General features: G+C 50.0%; 1 protein-coding gene and 1 pseudogene across 2 annotated transcripts in view; both read left to right on the forward strand.

The window, feature by feature from the left end:
• Window positions 1-19,072, forward strand: part of LOC119161035 (uncharacterized) — a 119,215-nt gene that overhangs the window by 2,438 nt on the left and 97,705 nt on the right. For both annotated transcript variants that reach the window (XM_075880056.1, XM_037413356.2), the window contains exon 3: window positions 2,563-2,853. In XM_075880056.1, the coding sequence (XP_075736171.1) occupies window positions 2,563-2,853 (291 nt within the window). The remainder of the gene's footprint in view (window positions 1-2,562; window positions 2,854-19,072) is intronic.
• LOC142776425 (uncharacterized) lies at window positions 2,861-19,068 on the forward strand (annotated as a pseudogene).

A 19,072-nucleotide genomic window follows, 5' to 3' on the forward strand; every position in this document is an offset into this window, starting at 1 on the left:
GTTGTCATGTGAAAATATTGTGAAATATCAGGGCGCACATAATTTTATGAAAGCATTCTTTCATCATCTACGTTTGCTGGCTTACTGTCAAACTGAGTGCATTTAATTTCCGTGGCCACACACTGCCAGGATTGTCGAGGGGCAACTCCGTTTTTGCACCGTGGGAGTGCTCTGCTTCAATGAGCTAGGCACTTTGCGTTGTGTCAGCAGTGGAGCCATTAAAAGCACCCTGGAATTTTCTTTTTTTACTTATGCTGCAATTGCATCTGCATACCATTGAATTTGGAGTCGCAAGAAAACTGAGGAGTTAGGGTCAAACTAAATCTCTGAGGAGGTTAACTTGCACTTGTACGGATGCCTGAAGTCCTTCATTTGTAATAGCTTGCAGCCTTGAAATTATGGAGCCTAACAGCATTTATGAATTGAGCCACTAGCCTTACCCTTGATGAAACATACACTTTCATTAGAAGGGCCATACCATAATTTCTAGCGTGAATCACACATTGCAAGTTGAACTGTGTCTTGCAGTAAGCTGGCATAATTTGCTAATGGTATAGAAACTTTTTAACGTCAAACAGTGGGAATGAGGGACAAAATTAGGTGTGTAGTCAATGTATGGCTCAGCATCAGTGTGGTTTTGTCTTCACATGTGCAATTTGGCAGGCAGCCCGAGGTATTTGCTGTCACTGTTTTCAATTTGTGACCCCCACCCCCCCTCCTTTGTTTCTTCCCATGCAGTTTAAAAAATTGCAACCACGACTCTAAGGCCAAGCTGTGCTGTATCATTTCACGCCACCTGAGGAGGCGAAGCAAAAATAGTACTTGCTTTTCAATATTTGTCAGGCCAGGGCAGGTGTGTCCCATATCCAAAAGCCCAACACGAAGCCGACAATACAGCAGTGTTCTCTGGATGTTTTGACATTGCACGGTCAATGCTGAAATGACAGTAACTGCCAGTGGGAAGAACTTATTGAAGTATGCAAGTGATCAACAAAAATCAAAGCCTTATTTCATACCAGTTCGAAAAAGATGGAATTGAGAAAGAAATACTTTTAATTAAAGCAGCTTGACCTAGCCCAACTTCTCCTAAATGAGCCTTATACTCTATCCATTCATAAATGTTTTGCACCATGTCAGTGCTAGGGATCCCAAAAATCCACAAAAAATCTCTCTAGGCAAACATTGCTTTAAGTAAGTTCAGAAGATTTTTTACAGCCACATTTTCTTTCTTTTTTCAAGTCCTTAACCAGGGGTCTCAAACTCCTCGGCTAGCGGGCTGCAGTCACGAAATTTAGTCCGGCAATGGCCAGGACAGTGGTGAAGGTTAAAGTGAGGGGGAAGGGGGTACGGTGTAGAGTTTTTCTACGATGTCAGCTAGTGTTACAATTTGAAAGGCGGCCTTTCACATGTCTCATATATGGGGCATCGTTTCAGCAGAGGGTTTCATGTCAGGTTAAGGAAGGCATATCGATACTTTGACCGCAATATGTGCCCCACAAAATAAATGCTTGAGACCAGTCATGTATGTGCAACTTACAGGGGTGAGACAACTGCGCATATTGCACATTTTTGATACGCTTCCATTTTTTTGTGCCAAGCTGCTCTAAAAGCATAAAAATCGCGAAAACTGTATCATACTGCTCTGAAACAAGCAAGAATTTTTATGCCAACCTCAGCTTCAGTGGGAAAAAAAAAGGCTGAGTTGACATGATTTTCTGAGCAGTGCCAAGAATACCAAGAAAAAAAAAACGTGGCCTAGTGTGTTCTTTACTTGAAACCTTTCTGGTCACGAAGGCTCCTACAGTGCTGCCATAATACCCTGTGGGCTGTTGTAAATATGCGTGACTCCGCGAAAATGTGCTGCCGTGCATTGAGCGTACTGCTTCTGCTAGCTAGGCTGTGTGTTCTGGTGCTACTGTCACTTCGTGAAAGCCACTGAGTTAGCCACCCTAACCGAGTGGCATGCGTGGTGGGATTTTGACTCTCAGGTTGATTGTTGTGTATTGCACGTTCCTCGGGTCGTTGCAGTTTTCATGTCGACACTGCTGCATGCGGTCGCTTATGCGCGTGTTCCGCACATCGGTGTCTTCAGGTAGCGAGAGACCCACTTGGTAGCAGCACTAAATACTCGTCCATAGTGCATGGTACGGAACTTGTATGGTTGTGAACCTGTGGTGCACAGCACCCATGGTGTTCAAACCAGGTTAAACGGACACCTGGGCGCTTTGTTCATTACTCATGACATGTCAGCGATCATGTGGCACAGTTTTCAGAAACAGTGATTTGGAATAGTGCTTCGTTTTGTAATCGAAACTCGCAACGAGTGCTTCAAGAGGCATTGCTGCATGCCGGCTCTGGGCCACATGACCTTTAGGCTTAGCTTTCTCTTGCTGTCTGTAGGTGCTTAAATGACCATTTGAGAATAGCTGGATGATAGCGTCGTGGTCCCTGTTAGGTGGTTACTTTGGACTTATACTTGTGCCCTGAACCAAACTCTGGATAGGCTTACAGTTTCTTATGCCATTGTTCAGCACTATTTGACTCCAGTATTGGGTTGTGCAGCCGGACCGCTACCGGCCACGTCATGGATACGATGACCGATACGGAAATCGCCAAGGTCGTGGAGACCGGAAGCGCCATGGTCCTAGTGGCGAGCGGTCGCGATCTCCGGCGTCGAAGAGAGGAGCACCACATCGTGACGGTGCTCAAAAAGATCAAGAGCAGCCCAACAGGCAAGGAGCATCTGAAGGAGAGGCTTCTGCGGCGGAGAATGAAGCAGAGAGGGCCTCTGGCACGCAGGCTGATGACCTCTACGATCCTGCTGAGCCAACCACGGAGGACACTGTGGAGGGGGTGAGCACGACCAACTGCTTGAGCGGCCATTTTATGTTGTAATGCATGGTGCTTTCATCTCAGTGAAGCAATAGTAATTTGTGCAGAGCCCATATTTAAGATAACATGATTAAAAATGTGTACTCCAGGTTCACAGCAATATATATAACAAGAAATACAAAGACTTTGCCACCTATGCAGGTGGCATCTTCAGTATGCACTGGCACTAAATGTGGGAAGGTCACATAGTCTACTGCTAGTCTCGTACGTCTCTATACACATCCGGCAGAGGGCCATGGTTGTTGTTGCATGCCGACTTGTCGCAGCGGATGAACCATCACTCGAGAAGTTTTCTCTTCCCCTGCAGTTGTTGCCGAGCCAGTGTCGTCGTATTACTAAAGTTAAAGATGTGCCTCGCTTTCCAGTAGCGTTTTACGAGTTCTGCCTTGGAATGTGTGACATGGGTAGCTTTTGCATTGTCCCCTGTGTGCTCTTTGAGCCTCATTGATCGCTTCCGGCCTGTTTTGCCAATGTATGTGGCGTCGCGACCACCGTACGATGCCTTGTAAGCGACCCCGCTTTGATGTTCACAGGGGTGCGAGCTTTGGGCTTGGTAACATGTTTCCTAAGGTACAATGAGGCTTTATATTATATCAGAAGGGTTTGGGCCAGTATTTTTTAGCAATGTTCACTCACTACTCAGGTTTCATCCACAGCCCATTTTCAAGAAATCTGTTGACCCTGTCAATTCGGTGATCTTGGTGGGAGGTAGGTGTGGTGACAGGATTGGGGTGGGCAATGATTGTTCGTGCGTACATTATTGTAATTGATTGCTATAGTGAAAGTCAGGTACTACCAGTCATGACAGTGGTACAGTCGAAACCCGTTACAACGAATGCTGCTTCAACGAAATTTTCTGTTCAACGAAAAATTCAGGATTCCCCGTCAGCAGTCCATATAAGTCGATGCATAAATATTGTCGCCGCAATGAACACTTTTTCTTCTGCCATCCCGCTTCAATGAAATTTCACGATGATATTCCTGGCTCGCATATTTATTGCTATATAGGAAACCCAATCTTTAACACTTTGATGCATTTTGAGAACCTTGTGGTGACCCCACCGCTACTAACTGCAGCGGACGATTACCGCGGGTTCACGCTTAGTGAGCCGCAGGGCCGCTACTCCGTTTACTCGCGTGTAGTGCACCGCTCCGCGCGCGCTCAACTAATAAGGCGTTTAGCGCGGCGCGGCAAATAGACAATGTTCTAATGCAAAAGTACACAACACTTTATTGCCTCTGGCGGCACCCCGAACAACAGTACAACGTCCGCTCCCGGGACGCGGGTAGCAAAGGCACGCGCACGCGGACGTTCACAATAAGGGGAAAACCGCGAGCACGTCGCAGCTGGCAATGGCGAGCTTTGACACGCCGGTCGGGAAAAGGTCCCTCGCGGCTATGCTGCGCACTCTCACGATGGCCAATGGGCCTGGTCGTGAGTGTTAGGGCAAACCTCGTACGCATAGGCCTACGGCAAGTGCGGCTCGTTGTGGTACGACCACTTCAAGCACTAGGCACCGCTCTGGGCTTAGCGTACGCTACCGAAGCCAGCACTCAAGTAAACACGCCTGCCGAGGTGCCCAAGGCCACCCCAGGTAGGCTACAGTCCGCGAGTCCCAAAGGGGACGCGGACGAAGGAAAACACGTGCTTACCCGGCGCCGACCACGGAGAAGAGAGCGCTCCCTCGGCACGCGCGTACCGCGTGCCGTGCCCGCTTGTGGCGATAGATGGCGCCACGTGGTGTTAACAGAGCAGGAAAGCAAAAGGGTGTGGCCGTGTGGCGGAATGCCCGCGAAAATGGTTGCAGGCGCGCCTCAGATTCCCACATCCTCCTCTCCTTAATTCACCCTATATACCGGTCTCCAAAGGCAGCCGGTCGTCGGCCATACATACAGAGGCGTCATGCAATGGGCAACAGCTAGCCTCAGCCTCGCTCTGTAACTGTTGCTGAAGAAAAAAAAAAGATAAAACAACACAAGAATACACTTGAGGAATACTATGGCTCCGCGGAAGAGGGGTAACGGGAGTTCATGATGCTCACGCAAGAGCGCGTCCACGGCTCGGAGGGGCAGCGTCACGTAATGTTTGACTTGGGTGACTTCATCTCGTCGATCTTGACGACAGGCCTGCTAGTCTGACGAACGCCGCCTCGGTGGAGGTCGCCAAATCCACTAGCTGCGAGGCGTCCTGCGGCGTTAGTCGAGTCGTGCACAGCGTCTGCGACAGCTGGCCTCGTGCAGCAGCTGTGATAGAAAGGCCAGCAGAGCTTATCGGCGACGGTCGGGAGCAGGGCGCAACCGGGCTGGTCTCCGAACACCTCCAGGGTGCAAGGTGGTGTAGGGGTCGGTGACTTAAGTTGTTGCCACACGCACGCACACACGCACACACACCTCCGATGGTCAGGTCTCTCCAAACGCGCACCGCAAAGGAAGCACGGAGTGTCCTTTGTCCCTCTCCCCCCGCTAAAGCACCAATCACAATCCCCTCCTCCAGCGAGAAGAAAAAAAAGAAAACACGGAAAAAAACATCAAGTAAACAACACCACTAAAATGACAATCAGCAGCAGTAACTGGGCGGAACCGACTTCTTTGCAAGCACTGGCGGTAAAGAAGTTAGCTAACTGAGACTAGACAGTAAAAATGAGGGCCTTCGGTTGCGGAAATAAGCCCGCCGTCCGGCGCGAAATCACTAAGGTGACCGCTTCCTCAAATTATACCGGTGCGTGGTCCGCATGCAGTCCGCCGCGCCGGGTGTGCGCCGTTGCTTGCGCGAAGAGCCACTGGGCCCTGGCGCAGGCTCGTCAGACCTCGACGCAAAGGCTTTCAGGTCTGCGATGTGGGCACGGCTGAGTTTTCCCGAAAGCGGGTCTTTCAGCAAGTACGCGAGTGGAGTCCAAGCTTTTTCCACCTGGTACGGACCAAGCCACTTTGGAGCGAGCGAAGTTGAGAAACCCTTGCTCGCGTCGCTAAGAGCGTGGTTGCGCTTCAGGACGAGGTCATCCACCTTAAATGAAAGGTGGCGACGTTTACGGTCGTACTGGGCCTTTTGCTCAGCCCTGGCCGATGCCAAACTCTGCCTCGCTCTACTGAGAGCTCGACAAAGCCTGTCCCGAAGTGTGGAAGCGTAAGCAGAACAGTCTGCCGGTTCTTCCTCGTCCCGAGCTGGCATTGCATGACACTGGTCACCGGATTCGCCAACTCCCTTCCGAAATTAAGGAAGGCGGGAGAGAAACCAGTAGAGCGACTCTCGGAGGTTCGGATTGCAAACACGAGTTCACTCAAATGGTCTGCCCAGTCCCTTTGACTTTCGGCAAAGGCCGCCAACATCGGTTTGAGCGTACGATTGGTTCGCTCCGTCAAATTGGACTGGGGATGGTAGGGTGAAGTGGTGCAGTGATCTATTCTTAGGGAACGGCACGTATCACCAAACACCCGAGCGGTGAAATACGACGCATTGTCCGTGATCAATCTTTTCGGAAAGCCGAACGGACAAAACACTTCCTGTAGCCTCTCTAGCACTGCTCGCGCTGTCACTTTCCGCAGCGGAAACAGCTCCACCCATTTGGAAAAATGATCAACAACTACCATCAGATGTATGAACCCCTGCTTACTCCCTGGGGAACGGCCCCATTAGATCGCAGGTGGCTACTTGCCACGGACGCTCACTGACAATCCGTTTCATCAAGCCGGGCGGCTTGCCACCCCTTGATTTCACCGTTTGACAGACGTGGCAGGAACGGCAATAGCGAAAAATGTCACGCTTCATGCCAAGCCAAGTCACAACCTTGCTCAGTTTCGCAAAAACTTTAGAGCCACTCAGGTGACCGGCAATGGGCTCGTCGTGAGAGGCTCGCAACAGTGCGGCTCTCAGACTTTTGGGCATAACCACCTTAACGGGTCGATGGACTCGTCGTCAGTGGCTATATAGTTCAGCAGGAGCCCGTTATGGTCCAGCAAAATGAATCCGCCGGAGACTCAGCGACACACGCTGTTTCAGCCCCCTAATCGCGCCCGCCGCAGAACAAGCAGCGTAACGGCGTTCCGCGCCTCTCAAGACGGTTTAAAAGCGCCCGCCGCAAAGCAAGCAGCGTATACGGCGCTCCGTCCCTCCGAGACTCGAAACGGATCACTCTGCTGAGCCTTCAGTAGCTCTTCGCTGCCGAATGCAATTCCCATTCTCCCAAATGGGGGAGTCTGGTATCGCGCCTACTCAGGACCGCAGCAACCGCAGCATGCACGGCGTCACGGGTTCGCTCTCGGCACGGTGGCCTTCGGAAAGTTCCCCCCGCTCGGCCGCTACGCAGTGCGCCGCTTACCTGGATAGCAGCCAAGGTCGTCCTCATGGGGATTCCCCCTTTTCGCCGCTGTTTCGCCCCCGACGCTTGCATGTGCTAAGGCACCGCGAGCGGCCGTCGCACCGAAATCCAAGTTCTCGGCAGACAACAGAGGGCATGAGATAGCGCGTCAGCTACCACGTAGGAGTGTATTCACCACAAAAAGGGGTGACGACACAGGCCAGCGCCGAAGGGCGCCCGTCGATAGAGGCGGTGGCCTCTTTGTGCAACGCGGCATGCCACGAAGCAGACATGTTGCGACGAGCCCGAATCGCGCAGGCGAACTGACTCGCTAAGACTAACCAAAGGCTTTAATGAGCCTTTGATACCGCGTTGGGCGCCAGTGTGGTGACCCCGCTACTAACTGCAGCGGACGATCACCGCGGGTTCACGCTTAGCGAGCCACAGGGCCGCTACTCCGTTTACTCCGTTTACTCGCGTGTAGCGCACCGCTCCGCGCGCGCTCAACTAATAAGGCGTTTAGCGCGGCGCGAAAATAGACAGTGTTCTAATGCAAAAGTACACAACACTTTATTGCCTCTGGCGGCACCCCGAACAACAGTACAACGTCCGCTCCGGGTAGCAAAGGCACCCGCACGCGGACGTTCACAATAAGGGGAAAACCGCGAGCACGTCGCAGCTGGCAATGGCGAGCTTTGACATGCCGGTCGGGAAAAGGTCCCTTGCGGCTATGCTGCGCACTCTCAGGATGGCTAATGGGCCTGGTCGTGAGTGTTAGGGCAAACCTCGTACGCGTAGGCCTACGACAAGTGCGGCTCGTTGTGGTACGACCACTTCAAGCACTAGGCACTGCTCTGGGCTTAGCGTACGCTACCGAAGCCAGCACTCAAGTGAACTCGCCTGCCGAGGTGCCCAAGGCCACCCCAGGCATGCTACAGTCCGCGAGTCCCAAAGGAGACGCGGACGAAGAAAAACACGTGCTTACCCGGCGTCGACCACGTAGAAAAGAGCGCTCCCTCGGCGCGCGCGTACCGCGTGCCGTGCCCGCACGTGGCGATAGATGGCGCCACGTGGTGTTAACAGAGCAGTAAAGCAAAAGGGTGTGGCCGTGTGGCGGAATGCCCGCAAAAATGGTCGCAGGCGCGCCTCAGATTCCCACAACCTGTAAATGCGTCGACAGTCTGAAACGCGCGTTGGCACCACCAGAAACCGCCGCTGTTCAGCAAGCATGTGCGCCGCCAGAGTCCTTTAATACCGTTCTCGTCACGAAACTTCTCCGTCACTCTATGTGAGAGCTTGATATGCTGCCAAGAGCGGCCGCTACGTGGCGCAAGCTGAGATAGGGGGGCCACCGTTGTGCCTGGCCATTGCCTGGCGGAATGCATTTGCCTGGTGGAACGCAAAGGCAGCTCGCGGTATTCCTTCGAACAAAGTCTTGCATCAGCGTCACGAGAACTTCATGGGCCAGTTCTCCGCGTTCAAGGTCGACGGCATGAAAATTCGGAGGAGCAATGCCTAAGACGTGCTGTGTGACGGGCTGCAGCACCGGATACAGGAGAAACAAGGAAAAGGCGTTGCTCTTCTGGTTTCCCAGTAGCGCCGAACTTCGGGAGAAATGTAGATTACATTTCTTCACGCGAGAAAAAAAGAAAGCCTTGCGGGCAACCGGGCGTGGTTCATGCCCCAAGTGTGGGGTGGAAGCCGTAGTGTTAAGCATAATGACTGTGTATGTTCGCGGGCTGCAGCGTCCACTGCTTTGTTTTCCGCCATCCCTTGATGCCCCATGATCAAGGTGACGTAAAACAGAAAGCAGGACGTGAGGGGACAGAAACCCTTAATACCGAAGCGAGCAGTCGCAAAAGCGCTGAGCTGCTATAGCCGCGACATCGAAAGTACCTACGTCAAGAAAGAGATCGGCGCTCACAAACGTGTGTCCAGAACAACTGCGCATTTGGGTACAGACTCAATTGAAAGGTCTTGAATAAAACATCTAGCTCGACCATTCCCTTCATCTGATGACTTGGATAGCAGGGCACGAGAGACGAGCCGGATATAAACCAATGCGATTGCCCCTGTCTTACCTAGTCGTGTTTCTTTCCGTTCACCTTCCTCCCCGTATTTGCGGCACTGCCAGAATAGGAAGCTTTACTACCGCATAAACAGAATCGCCCTTTGGCCGGGCGCGAACACTTTGTCGAGCAGATCCAGCAGTAGCTGCTCGCATCGGGAGCACGAAGCATGAGCATCGTCTTTAAACACTGGCGAGCAACGACGTACCGCTTCGAGGCATCGTAAGCATGCATATAATTTGGCTATGAGGTAATTCTTAACACAATGCGTTATTGCGCGGTGTTAAAACACTTTAAATGCGCTGCTATTTATAAGGTTGGTCTGCACTCCCAAGCAAACTACGCGTACATTCTTAAGGGGGGACATGGGTTTTACAAGGCCAAAAATCGCAAAAAAATAGACTTTTTGAAGCTGACATTTTCGGTAACTGTACCTATTTTCCCCCCTATCTGAGAAGTTTCTAGCTTCTCGCGTCATTATTTCTGGCTCAAAATCAATTTATAACATCCCTATGAGATGAATGTGAGCGCAAACTGACGCTAAAATTGAGCTTTTTCCGCGCCGAACTGTTGCCGTTACACAAGCTATCGTGTTCATCTTGGTCTCGTTTTGAAGGGTCGTTCTTCATCTTCAATTTCCCGCCACCGCTGGCTCCCATTGCTCATTGTTTTTTTAGCAAAAACGCGTCATCGAGAAGCACTAGCGCGCGATTCGCTAGGCTGCTTGGGGCACGTGACAAAACCTAGGCATCCGATTGGCCAAAGGGCGCTTTCGGCGTCTGCTTCACCATCGTGACGCGCACGGACATGCGCCATTTTGTCATGGGGCTACTGGCTGCCTGCGGCAGTAAAGAAGTTCCGCGCTATAGTAATATCTGAAGTGGGTGTGGTGGTCGTTCGTTCGCTGTGAACTTCAGAAGGAGCCCCGATATGGCTCGGGACATTGAGGATAACGAACTCGACGCGGTCAACGGCAGTCGTCGATGTAGGCCTAACTGCCTAACTCACGTACGAGGCCGTTGGTTGCCGACAACGTTACTGAGAACGGCTGTGTTTTGCAGCCTCATCAGTTAGAGGACGGCAAGTAAAAAGCAGAAGTGAAGCTAGAAGAGATATCAATCTTTGTAGTGACGGAACGGAAAGCGCAGTCTTATCGCTAAACGCGCCGATGCCGCAGTTCCCCCCGTATGACGAAAGGACCTTGAACTACGCGACGGGTCGTCGGAGTGGAGTACGCCGCACGTTGACGAACAACAGGAAGTCAATCCGTTCGCGGTGAAAACGCTCGTCGCCCCCGCAATAGAGTCTACTGATAGACTGCTTTTAACGGCGTGTTCGCAATGTTGTCGCGATCTCCGCTCGAAAATGCGGCAGTCTTGCGTGAAAACGAAACTAGCACCTCGGCACTCGCGTAGCCTCGAAATTGATGAGCGAGGGAGCAACTTTGGTTCGCGACATTTACGGGTAACTCATTCTGGACAGGCCAGAAAACATCGCCGTGTTATTCGACGTATCGCGGATGACGCACGCACATTTGTTGCAAGTTGCCGTCGCTATAGTTACCGAACTGATAAGCGGCCTCGCGGCAGACGAGCACACGGCGGCAACTTGCTACAGGACTAGAAAAAAATACACGCTCGTGCAAACAATCAGTCCTATTACATTCCCGGTGCATATTAAGGGGAGATGCTACTCGAAAAACGATTTTCTTTAATAAGAGTCTGAATTTAACACAAATTGGCATGCTAATAGAGTTTTTTCTCCTCTTTTCAAATATGTCATTTATTTTCATGTATATTGCTTGGTTTTTTTTCTGCAGGTCAGATACTGCAAAATTATGGTCATTGTTATGCAACAATTCTGACCTATAAAAATTTTAGATAAAGCATGCAGATATAGCTGACTATGATCCTTTGGAACTGTAGAGTGCAAAAAACTATATAAATTTTGTGTGTAAAAAGGTGAAATACAATAATAAAATAAAACAATTCTAAGTATACGAACTAGCGTGTATAAGAAGCACAGATCACACAAAACTGCAAAAGGAGAAAAACGCTTTTGAAAGTTTGAAACCTTTTTTTTTTTATCACAGAGTTGTTAGAAATGCATAATCTTTGGGCATAATGTTCAACAGAACTTTGAAAAGCACTGCAAGTTACTAGAATTGTCCTGCAGCATAGGTTGTGCCCTCACGGTCCTTGCGAGCCCTCTCTTCTAGCCGTGCCCTTTTCACTCCACGACGACGGTGGGCCCTTGCTTCTGCTGTCAGACGCTCGGACATTCTCTTGATGTGCCTCGCAACGCGGGATTCACTGAAAGTAACTAGATCTCTAGATTGCAGTATGTTGAGCTCTTCCAGGATGTGCTCGAAAGTAGCATGACCCTTGTTGAACCACAGGATTGCCATAGCTGCGGCAGTCTCGACAACCGTTTGGGAAACAAACTTAGTCTTGGGGCAAAGTAGCCAAATTTTGCTGTTCAGGGATTCCGATACGTTCTGGGTTTTCCCTTTGATGCATCGAGCAAAGGAGCTTCTCATCCGTTAGCCGCTTATAAATGGGCAAAACAGCCAATCCCTGTGTTTTTGTCAGGAGAGGTGTGTGGCGTGGTGCAGGTTCACCAAGTGCTTCAGCGCGTTGATGTTTGCACCACGACTCTGTTCCTGCAGGGCAAAACTTGTGGCTGCCAGCATTGTCAGTAGAGCATGAGTGGAAGTACGAAGCCCATACTGCAGTGTACATATCCCGTACACTCCCCCTGTTGCTTGTTATGGCAATCTGATAGTATGTTTGGAGCTTCTGAATGGCTGGCTCTTTCATTTTCTGCCCTCGTGGTAACGGAACATGCAGCTTCCGTAGCGCGGTGCCAAGTTTCTTGGCCACATGATTAGTTCAGTCTTCTTTTTCTATATTGACAGCACCATAGACTTTTGACTCTGCAACTGCACTATATGCTTTGCTGTCACCGTCACTCAAGAATGTCATGAAATGCAGTGGGGTGTCATAAGTCAATGTTCTCTGCCAAATGCGCATTGCAGCCTCCGTTTCCATGGCATGGGAGGAACAGTCTGCATTTTTTCACAGACTGGGCCATGGAATGCCTGCCACACTTCCTCGTCTGGGCCCATATCCTTGTGCCTACTGCATGTCAGGCAGTAATTTGATATTACCTCGAAGTCTAAGCAGAGGCCAGTATCTAAGGAAATAACTGCGCCAATCCCGTTGTGGCTTTTGTGGCCCCTCTTCTGCCAAGTGCCGTTGAACATAATACCCACATCAGTTTCGCCTGCTACTTCTTTCGTAAACTCTCTGGATCGGCGCAAGTTTTCACTCACAGCTGCCATGGCAGCGGTATGCACGTTCTTTGCTATCGAAAAAAATCCTCGGTGGTGCATTGGCTTTGGGAGTACAATACTGGAGTGTAATCTCGACAATTGCTCATGCCCAATGCCGACAGCGCGTGCAGCCACCACCGCCTTTACATTTACAGCGAAACTATCTCGGGAGCTCCCACTGTCGTACCGTTGGCTCACTCGGCTGCTGCCGTCCGCCGTAACACGCAGTGACATATAGGAGCACGAAAGAACAGTCGCTGAGCATTCGCTGTTTTCGCAATGAAGTTCAAGGAGCGACGAAAGTCCCTTGCGCTTTTCTGCCGGCTCCCGAACGGCAAGTTTTTGAATACCGCAAGCAGGGCATGCCGCACCTGCCACAAGTGCCGTCAGCAAGAGGGTGTCGCACAAAACTGTCGTTGCACAAACCTCATCGTGCTGTCTTTCGTCTTTTTCGAAGAAGCCGAGCTTCTTTTCTGAAGCACCGACGAAAGAAAGCGCAGCGTGAATCCCTTCATCGCAGCCACTGTCGCTCGCGCACTCGTCGATGCCGCCATCAGGCGTAGCACACGTACGTAGGCGCGTTCTCGTTCGTCGCCGTCGTTCGGGGCGCTTTACGCCGCCTTCCCTTGAACTTGTGCTTCGTTCGAAACTTCTCCGGTCTCACGTTGCACTTTTTCGGGATTGTCATCGCGGAAATATTCGTAGACGCGCAGAAAAGCAGACGGACCAAATGCCGATGGCCGCCGCCAACACAGCTGACAATGACTCGGTAGCCAATGGCGATGCGGCTTAGTGTGCCGCGCGTTTCAAACCGCTCAAACTACGTGATAAAAAGGCCTCGTTTTTTATTTTTTTTTTTGCCCACGTACGAAACTGGCGGTCGTCAGAGCTGTAAGAAGAAGGCTGGACGCAACTTTCCCAACCGATCGCGATGGTTGGCGGCACTGCAACGGGGAGCAGCGCGCAGTCAAAGATGGCCAATATCGGCGCAAATTCAGAAAATTTTGAGCCACCGCGATGCCTTCATACACATTTTTTTGCATTTTGCGGTTCGAATTTAGTTTTCAAATTTTCACAGATGAAAGAAGAAGGTTTGAAGATTACAATGCAATAAAAATCAGAAATACGAGAAATTTCGCTAAAAACGCGATTTTTCGACTCGCATCTCCCCTTAACTGACTGAAAGTATGTGTGCCATGATATTTTTTCCCTCGGAACGGCGAAATAAAGTTTTAATAGCATTATTCTTAAGGGGGGACACGGCTTTGGCATCGCGAAATTTGGCCAAAAACTCGATTTTCTGAAAATCTCATTTTCACATTCTGTGACCCCTTTTCTATCTAACTTTGAAGTTTCGTCCCTGAAAACAGCGTAGAAATGACGTGAAAAATTTTTATCGCAGCTAGGGTGGCGATGAATTTCACGGAAATTGCGAAAAAACGGCGTTTTTCGAACCGCGATATCTCCACAACCACGTAACCTAGCGCCGCTATCTTTGTCTCTATGGATAGCGCGATTCTTCCGTTTCAAATTTGCCGCCTCGGCCGGCTGAACCAGGCAAGAGCAAGCCCATAGCAAGCCAAAGTGTAAAGGTATCACAACAGTTTCCAATTGGCGACGCGCGTCACGTGACTGTACGGCGGCTCCGCATTGGTCGCCCGTGCGGTCGCTTGTTGCAATCGGTGCAAATGTCGTCTGCTCTACGTGCTGACAGTGCTGATGGGCCGCTTACTGCATTTGTTTTCAACTCGTCGCGGTGTGGTTTCGTGCGGTCGCTTGTAGCAATCGGCGCAAATGTCGTCTGCTCTACGCGCTGACAGGCCGCTTACTGCATTTGTTTTCAACTCGTCGCGGCGTGGTTTCGAGATCGCATCGCGCTGCGATAAGACCGGGGCTCGTGAAAGGAGAAAAACGTTGTTATCCAGTTTGGCGCATTGCAGTTTTGAGATCGGTTCCCGCATGCGATCATGGACTGGCGATCGTTCAAGAAGAAGCGCAAGACTGCGCAGCGATTTGGTGCTCGTCAGCCGAAGCCGCCGATCGTGAAAAAGAAATTCAGTCCGGCAACTTCTGCGAGCAGCGACGATGGTGTGCGGCACGACGAGGACTCGCAGCCGAGCACAAGCACGCACAGAGCATCTTCCGCGAGCATCGACGAAACTGTTCATATGCCTGTGGAGCAGTACTTTGTGCTGTCTGAGGAAACATCCGTTCGTCGTTCCGCACAGGCTGCAGACATCGCGGATGCTAAGCCTAGCACTTCGCGCGAGGATGTATTCATCGTGGATGCCCAGCCAAGCACTTCGCGCGAGGATGTAGACGCCGCGGATGCTAAGCCTAGCACTTCGCGCGAGGATGTAGACATCGCGGATGCTCAGCCAAGTACTTCGCGCGAGGATGCGAGGCCGTCTACCAGCACCACCAGTAGCACGATTCGGGCCCGATTAGAGCCTCGTTTCGTGTCAGGGGAGGCCTCTCGCGAACGCGCTGCGGCTGTTCAGGAGTCCCTAAGAGCAGTGTCTGCGACGGAGCGCAAGATGTCACTGATGGACCAAGGGGACGAGAGCGACATTGGAACGGAAGACGAAGATGAGTTTTTCCTCGTGCAATGCGCGGCCCTGAATGGTCTGTTTGGCAGTGCCCTGTGCCCGCAGTGCAAAGAGCCGGGACTCAAGATGAACCACGGAACTAAGCACGGGTTAGCGGTAAAGATGGTGCTCACCTGCACTGCTTGCGACGCGGACGCGAAAAATGCGTAGTCGTCGCCGCGAATGAAAAACAGCAAGTCATTTGAAGTAAATATTCGGGCCATGCAAGCTATAAAAACTATTGGAAAGGGATCAGCTGCGTTCAGTGATTTTTGGTCTGTGATGAATGTATCACATAGGGGAATTCACCACAAGACTTTTCAAAGGCATCTCAAAAGGGAATTTCGGCCTGCTGGCGCAGCAGCCGCGGCACGTGTGTTTTGAGACGCTGTTGCAGCCGTTCGCAATGTGTACAGCCAAATGGAGGGAACACCCACCAAGAATGTCACGGTGGTGTACGACGGGACGTGGATGACACGCGGCCACGCGTCCCACATCGGCGTGGGCACGGTTATTGAATTCTACGCTGGATTAGTGCTTGACAGTTACTGTCATGGATGTGCTGTGGGCCCCAAAGAAGGCGACGACGGCTACAGTGAATGGAAGGAAGTACATGTTTGCCAGAAAAACACCGAGGCAAACTCGGGCCAAATGGAAGTCGAAGCGGCCCTCATACTGTTTCGGCGCTCACTAAAAAAAAAAATGACCTGCGCTACACAACCATCGTTTGCGATGGCGACAGCCGCACTTTCTTAGCTCTGTGTCAGGACCAGACTTACGGTTTTATACCCCTGAAGAAAGAAGATTGTATCAATCATGTTAAAAAGAGGATGGGCACAGCCCTGCGGGCCATCGTCACAAAGAGCAAGAAAGACCAACCTATCGGCGGAAAAGGTGGCCTTACACAAAATTTGATCAAGCAACTGACTGCCTATTATGGCCAAGCCCTTAGGCAGCATGCTGAAGTGGAGGATATGCAGCGAGCGGTCATGGCTACATTCTACCACACCACTTCGACTGACCAGGATCAACACCACGAACTTTGCCCACCAGGTCCTGATAGCTGGTGTAGACACCGGGCTGCAGAAGCTAAAGGTGAACCGCAGCCACCCCATAAGTACCACCTGGGACGACACGTTGCCGCTGCCCTGCTGCCTGTGTACCAGCGACTTTCGGACCCACAGCTTCTTGCGCGATGCCAGGGCAAGAAAACTCAAAATGCTGCCGAAAGCCTGCACTCAATTATTTGGTCAATTCTGCCCAAAGAAGAGCATGCTTCATTGATAGCCGCAGAAACTGCTGTCAGTGAAGCAATCTGTAGGTATAATGCTGGGAACCTCCATGCCTACACCCAACTTTGCACATCTCTTGGTCTCCAACCTGGACGCCATGCACTTCGTAGAGCAGCCGAAAAAGATGCCATGCGGAAAAAAAAGGCTGCGAAAGCTCATCAGGCTAAAGGTCAGATGGCCAAGCGACGCCGCACTGCAAAGGACACTAAGGACTACAACCCTGGTGCCTATTAGGCGCGTAAACCGTGACTCAAGACTTTGAACCTCGTTTTCTCAATACTGTTTTTTTGGCATGTTGCTCAGCTCGTGGAGCAGATATCTTCGCAACTACTTGACAGATTTTGATTCTGTTTTTTTTTTGTAATGCTCCTTGAACTGTGCTTCAGGGGGCTGCGTTTTTATTTTTAAAATTTAGCCTTTTAAAAATTTTTGGTAGGGTTTCTTGTTTGTAGTGCAAATGTGCTCATTGAAGTATCAGTGGAGAAAACATGAACTACAAATTTTAGTGTTGCAAAAAAATTATTTTGAAAACGCAGCCCCCTAGAGCATACATTCACCTCTGCACACAGTGTTTACCAACTTTCTATGTCATTTTTTAAACTCTCCAGCCGCTCCACGAGGTCAAGTAATGAAATTATTTGTTTCTCAGAAAGTTTTCATGATGTCATCTTGAAATTTTTATGGAAGCATTATGAGGTCATTTTTAGTCTCTGTGCCAAGAAGAAAAGAGTGCGCCAGGACACTTCTAGCTACTGTGCTGAAGCTTTTTGAAGAAAACACGTGTTTTGAACTTTCTCGGCCTGTTTTCTCAGAACGGATTTTTTTGCTAGTTGTGGTGCTGAGGAAAGCAAGAACTCTAAAACCGTTCATCAGATTTGTGTGGCGTTTTTTTTATTCTGTTCCTGAATGACCTTGCAAGGGTGTAACAAGCTCCTTTTTTTGAAAATTGGTGCTGTTAATTTATAATGAACAATTAATTTTTGATGAATCTGGTCATTACTGGTTACATCAAATTCAAAGTTGCGTGAAAATTTTTTTTTGGGGGGGGGGGGGGGGAATTGAAAAAAAAAAACGGCTTTGTAGCGCCCTGGGATAGCTATCAAGGAATGACCACAATGAATTTCAGCTTTCTACTATGTCCTGGGATTTCTCACGACTCTTCCTCAGGCACCCATGTGAAGCACCCAGTTAAACCTCAATAACTCTGGAACTAAGAAACACAGCTTCGTGAAACTTAGCAGTTGTGCTAGTTTTATTGTAGTGAACAACTCCTGAAAGTTTTATCCAGATATCTTAAAAAATAAAAAAGTTCGGTCTCCAGGGTAGCCTCCCCCCTTAAACAGAACGTGTGCAGAGTCTCAAACTTTGTCCTGCCCATTATTGGCGACAGAACAACAGTGTCCCGTGAACACGGCAAAAGATTGAAGAGCACTTGTGAGAACTGAGCGGAATGATGGCAAACTGGACACACAAAGCACGCCCAGACAACACCGGCGCTTGCAAGGCCGGAGCCGGAGCAAACGGTGAGCTGGGGGGAACAGATGCGTCGTCGCGCGCAGTAGCCAATAAGACCTGCGGGATCGCCCATTTCCTCGAGAGGTGTGCGCTTCCTCCAATCACGGTTTCGCATCTGAGCCGCGGGAGACTTTAAAACTTCGAGAGCTCCCCAATGATTAGCGATTCCCGCCTCGGCCACCCCGCTCCTACTGCCGCGGGTGGCGGAAAAAAAAAAGCAAGAATTCACGAGCAATACAAGACCAAGATGGCGGCGCTGGGCTGCGTGGTTGGGAAATTGCAAACGCGCGAAGTTGGGGTGTTTTCAGCGCTCTCTGGCTGCTGCGGCATGTTATATAGTTTTTTGACGTACTTTCGCGATTAATTAAACGTCGGCATTTACAGAACGGGTAGTTCTACCCGAATACTACCCGAATGTGTGATTTTCGAAAAATTGACTTCTTCGTGATTTTTCGGTTTTCAAAGAGTGCGTCCCCCCTAAAAGCACGGGTGGTTAAAATTTTTAGAGCACTCCTTTACGGCGTCTCTTATAATCATATTGTTGTTTTGGGATGTTGAATCCCACATATCAATCATTCAATCAAATCAAACTACAAAGAGTGAGTCAGGTCGAAGTTTAAGTCATGTTAAAGAACACTGTGTCACAGGCTACATAAATAGGCATGAAATTATTGAAGCATGCTGAAAAAAAGGTAATAATGAATTTTGGATTGTGCAAATTTTGGAGCGCCGAGGTCATACTGTGCTCGTGAAGTCTGACACCCTGAGCAACCCGCACCTCTGCACTGCTACAGCTCTCATGTTTGTTGCTTACTACGCCTGCTGGGGTAAAGGTTATTGTACTCTTACACAAATATTGTGTTGATTTTTGGTGTAGTTGACATTTGAACTTTTTGAATATTTATATTTATGAATAGTCGCTATTTGGATCAAAGATCAGTTTAGTAGGGCATCATTCAGTTCGGTGCTAGAAGAATATTGAATGCCTGCAAAATTTCAGGGTTGTGTTGGTAGCACATCTGAATGTTTAAGTCCGTATCTTGTGGTCTCTTAGTAACTTGGCATTCTGTCTTATGGGTGCACTACT

The sequence above is a fragment of the Rhipicephalus microplus genome, chromosome X (genome assembly GCF_043290135.1).
Source record: "Rhipicephalus microplus isolate Deutch F79 chromosome X, USDA_Rmic, whole genome shotgun sequence".
Classification (NCBI taxonomy): domain Eukaryota; kingdom Metazoa; phylum Arthropoda; class Arachnida; order Ixodida; family Ixodidae; genus Rhipicephalus; species Rhipicephalus microplus.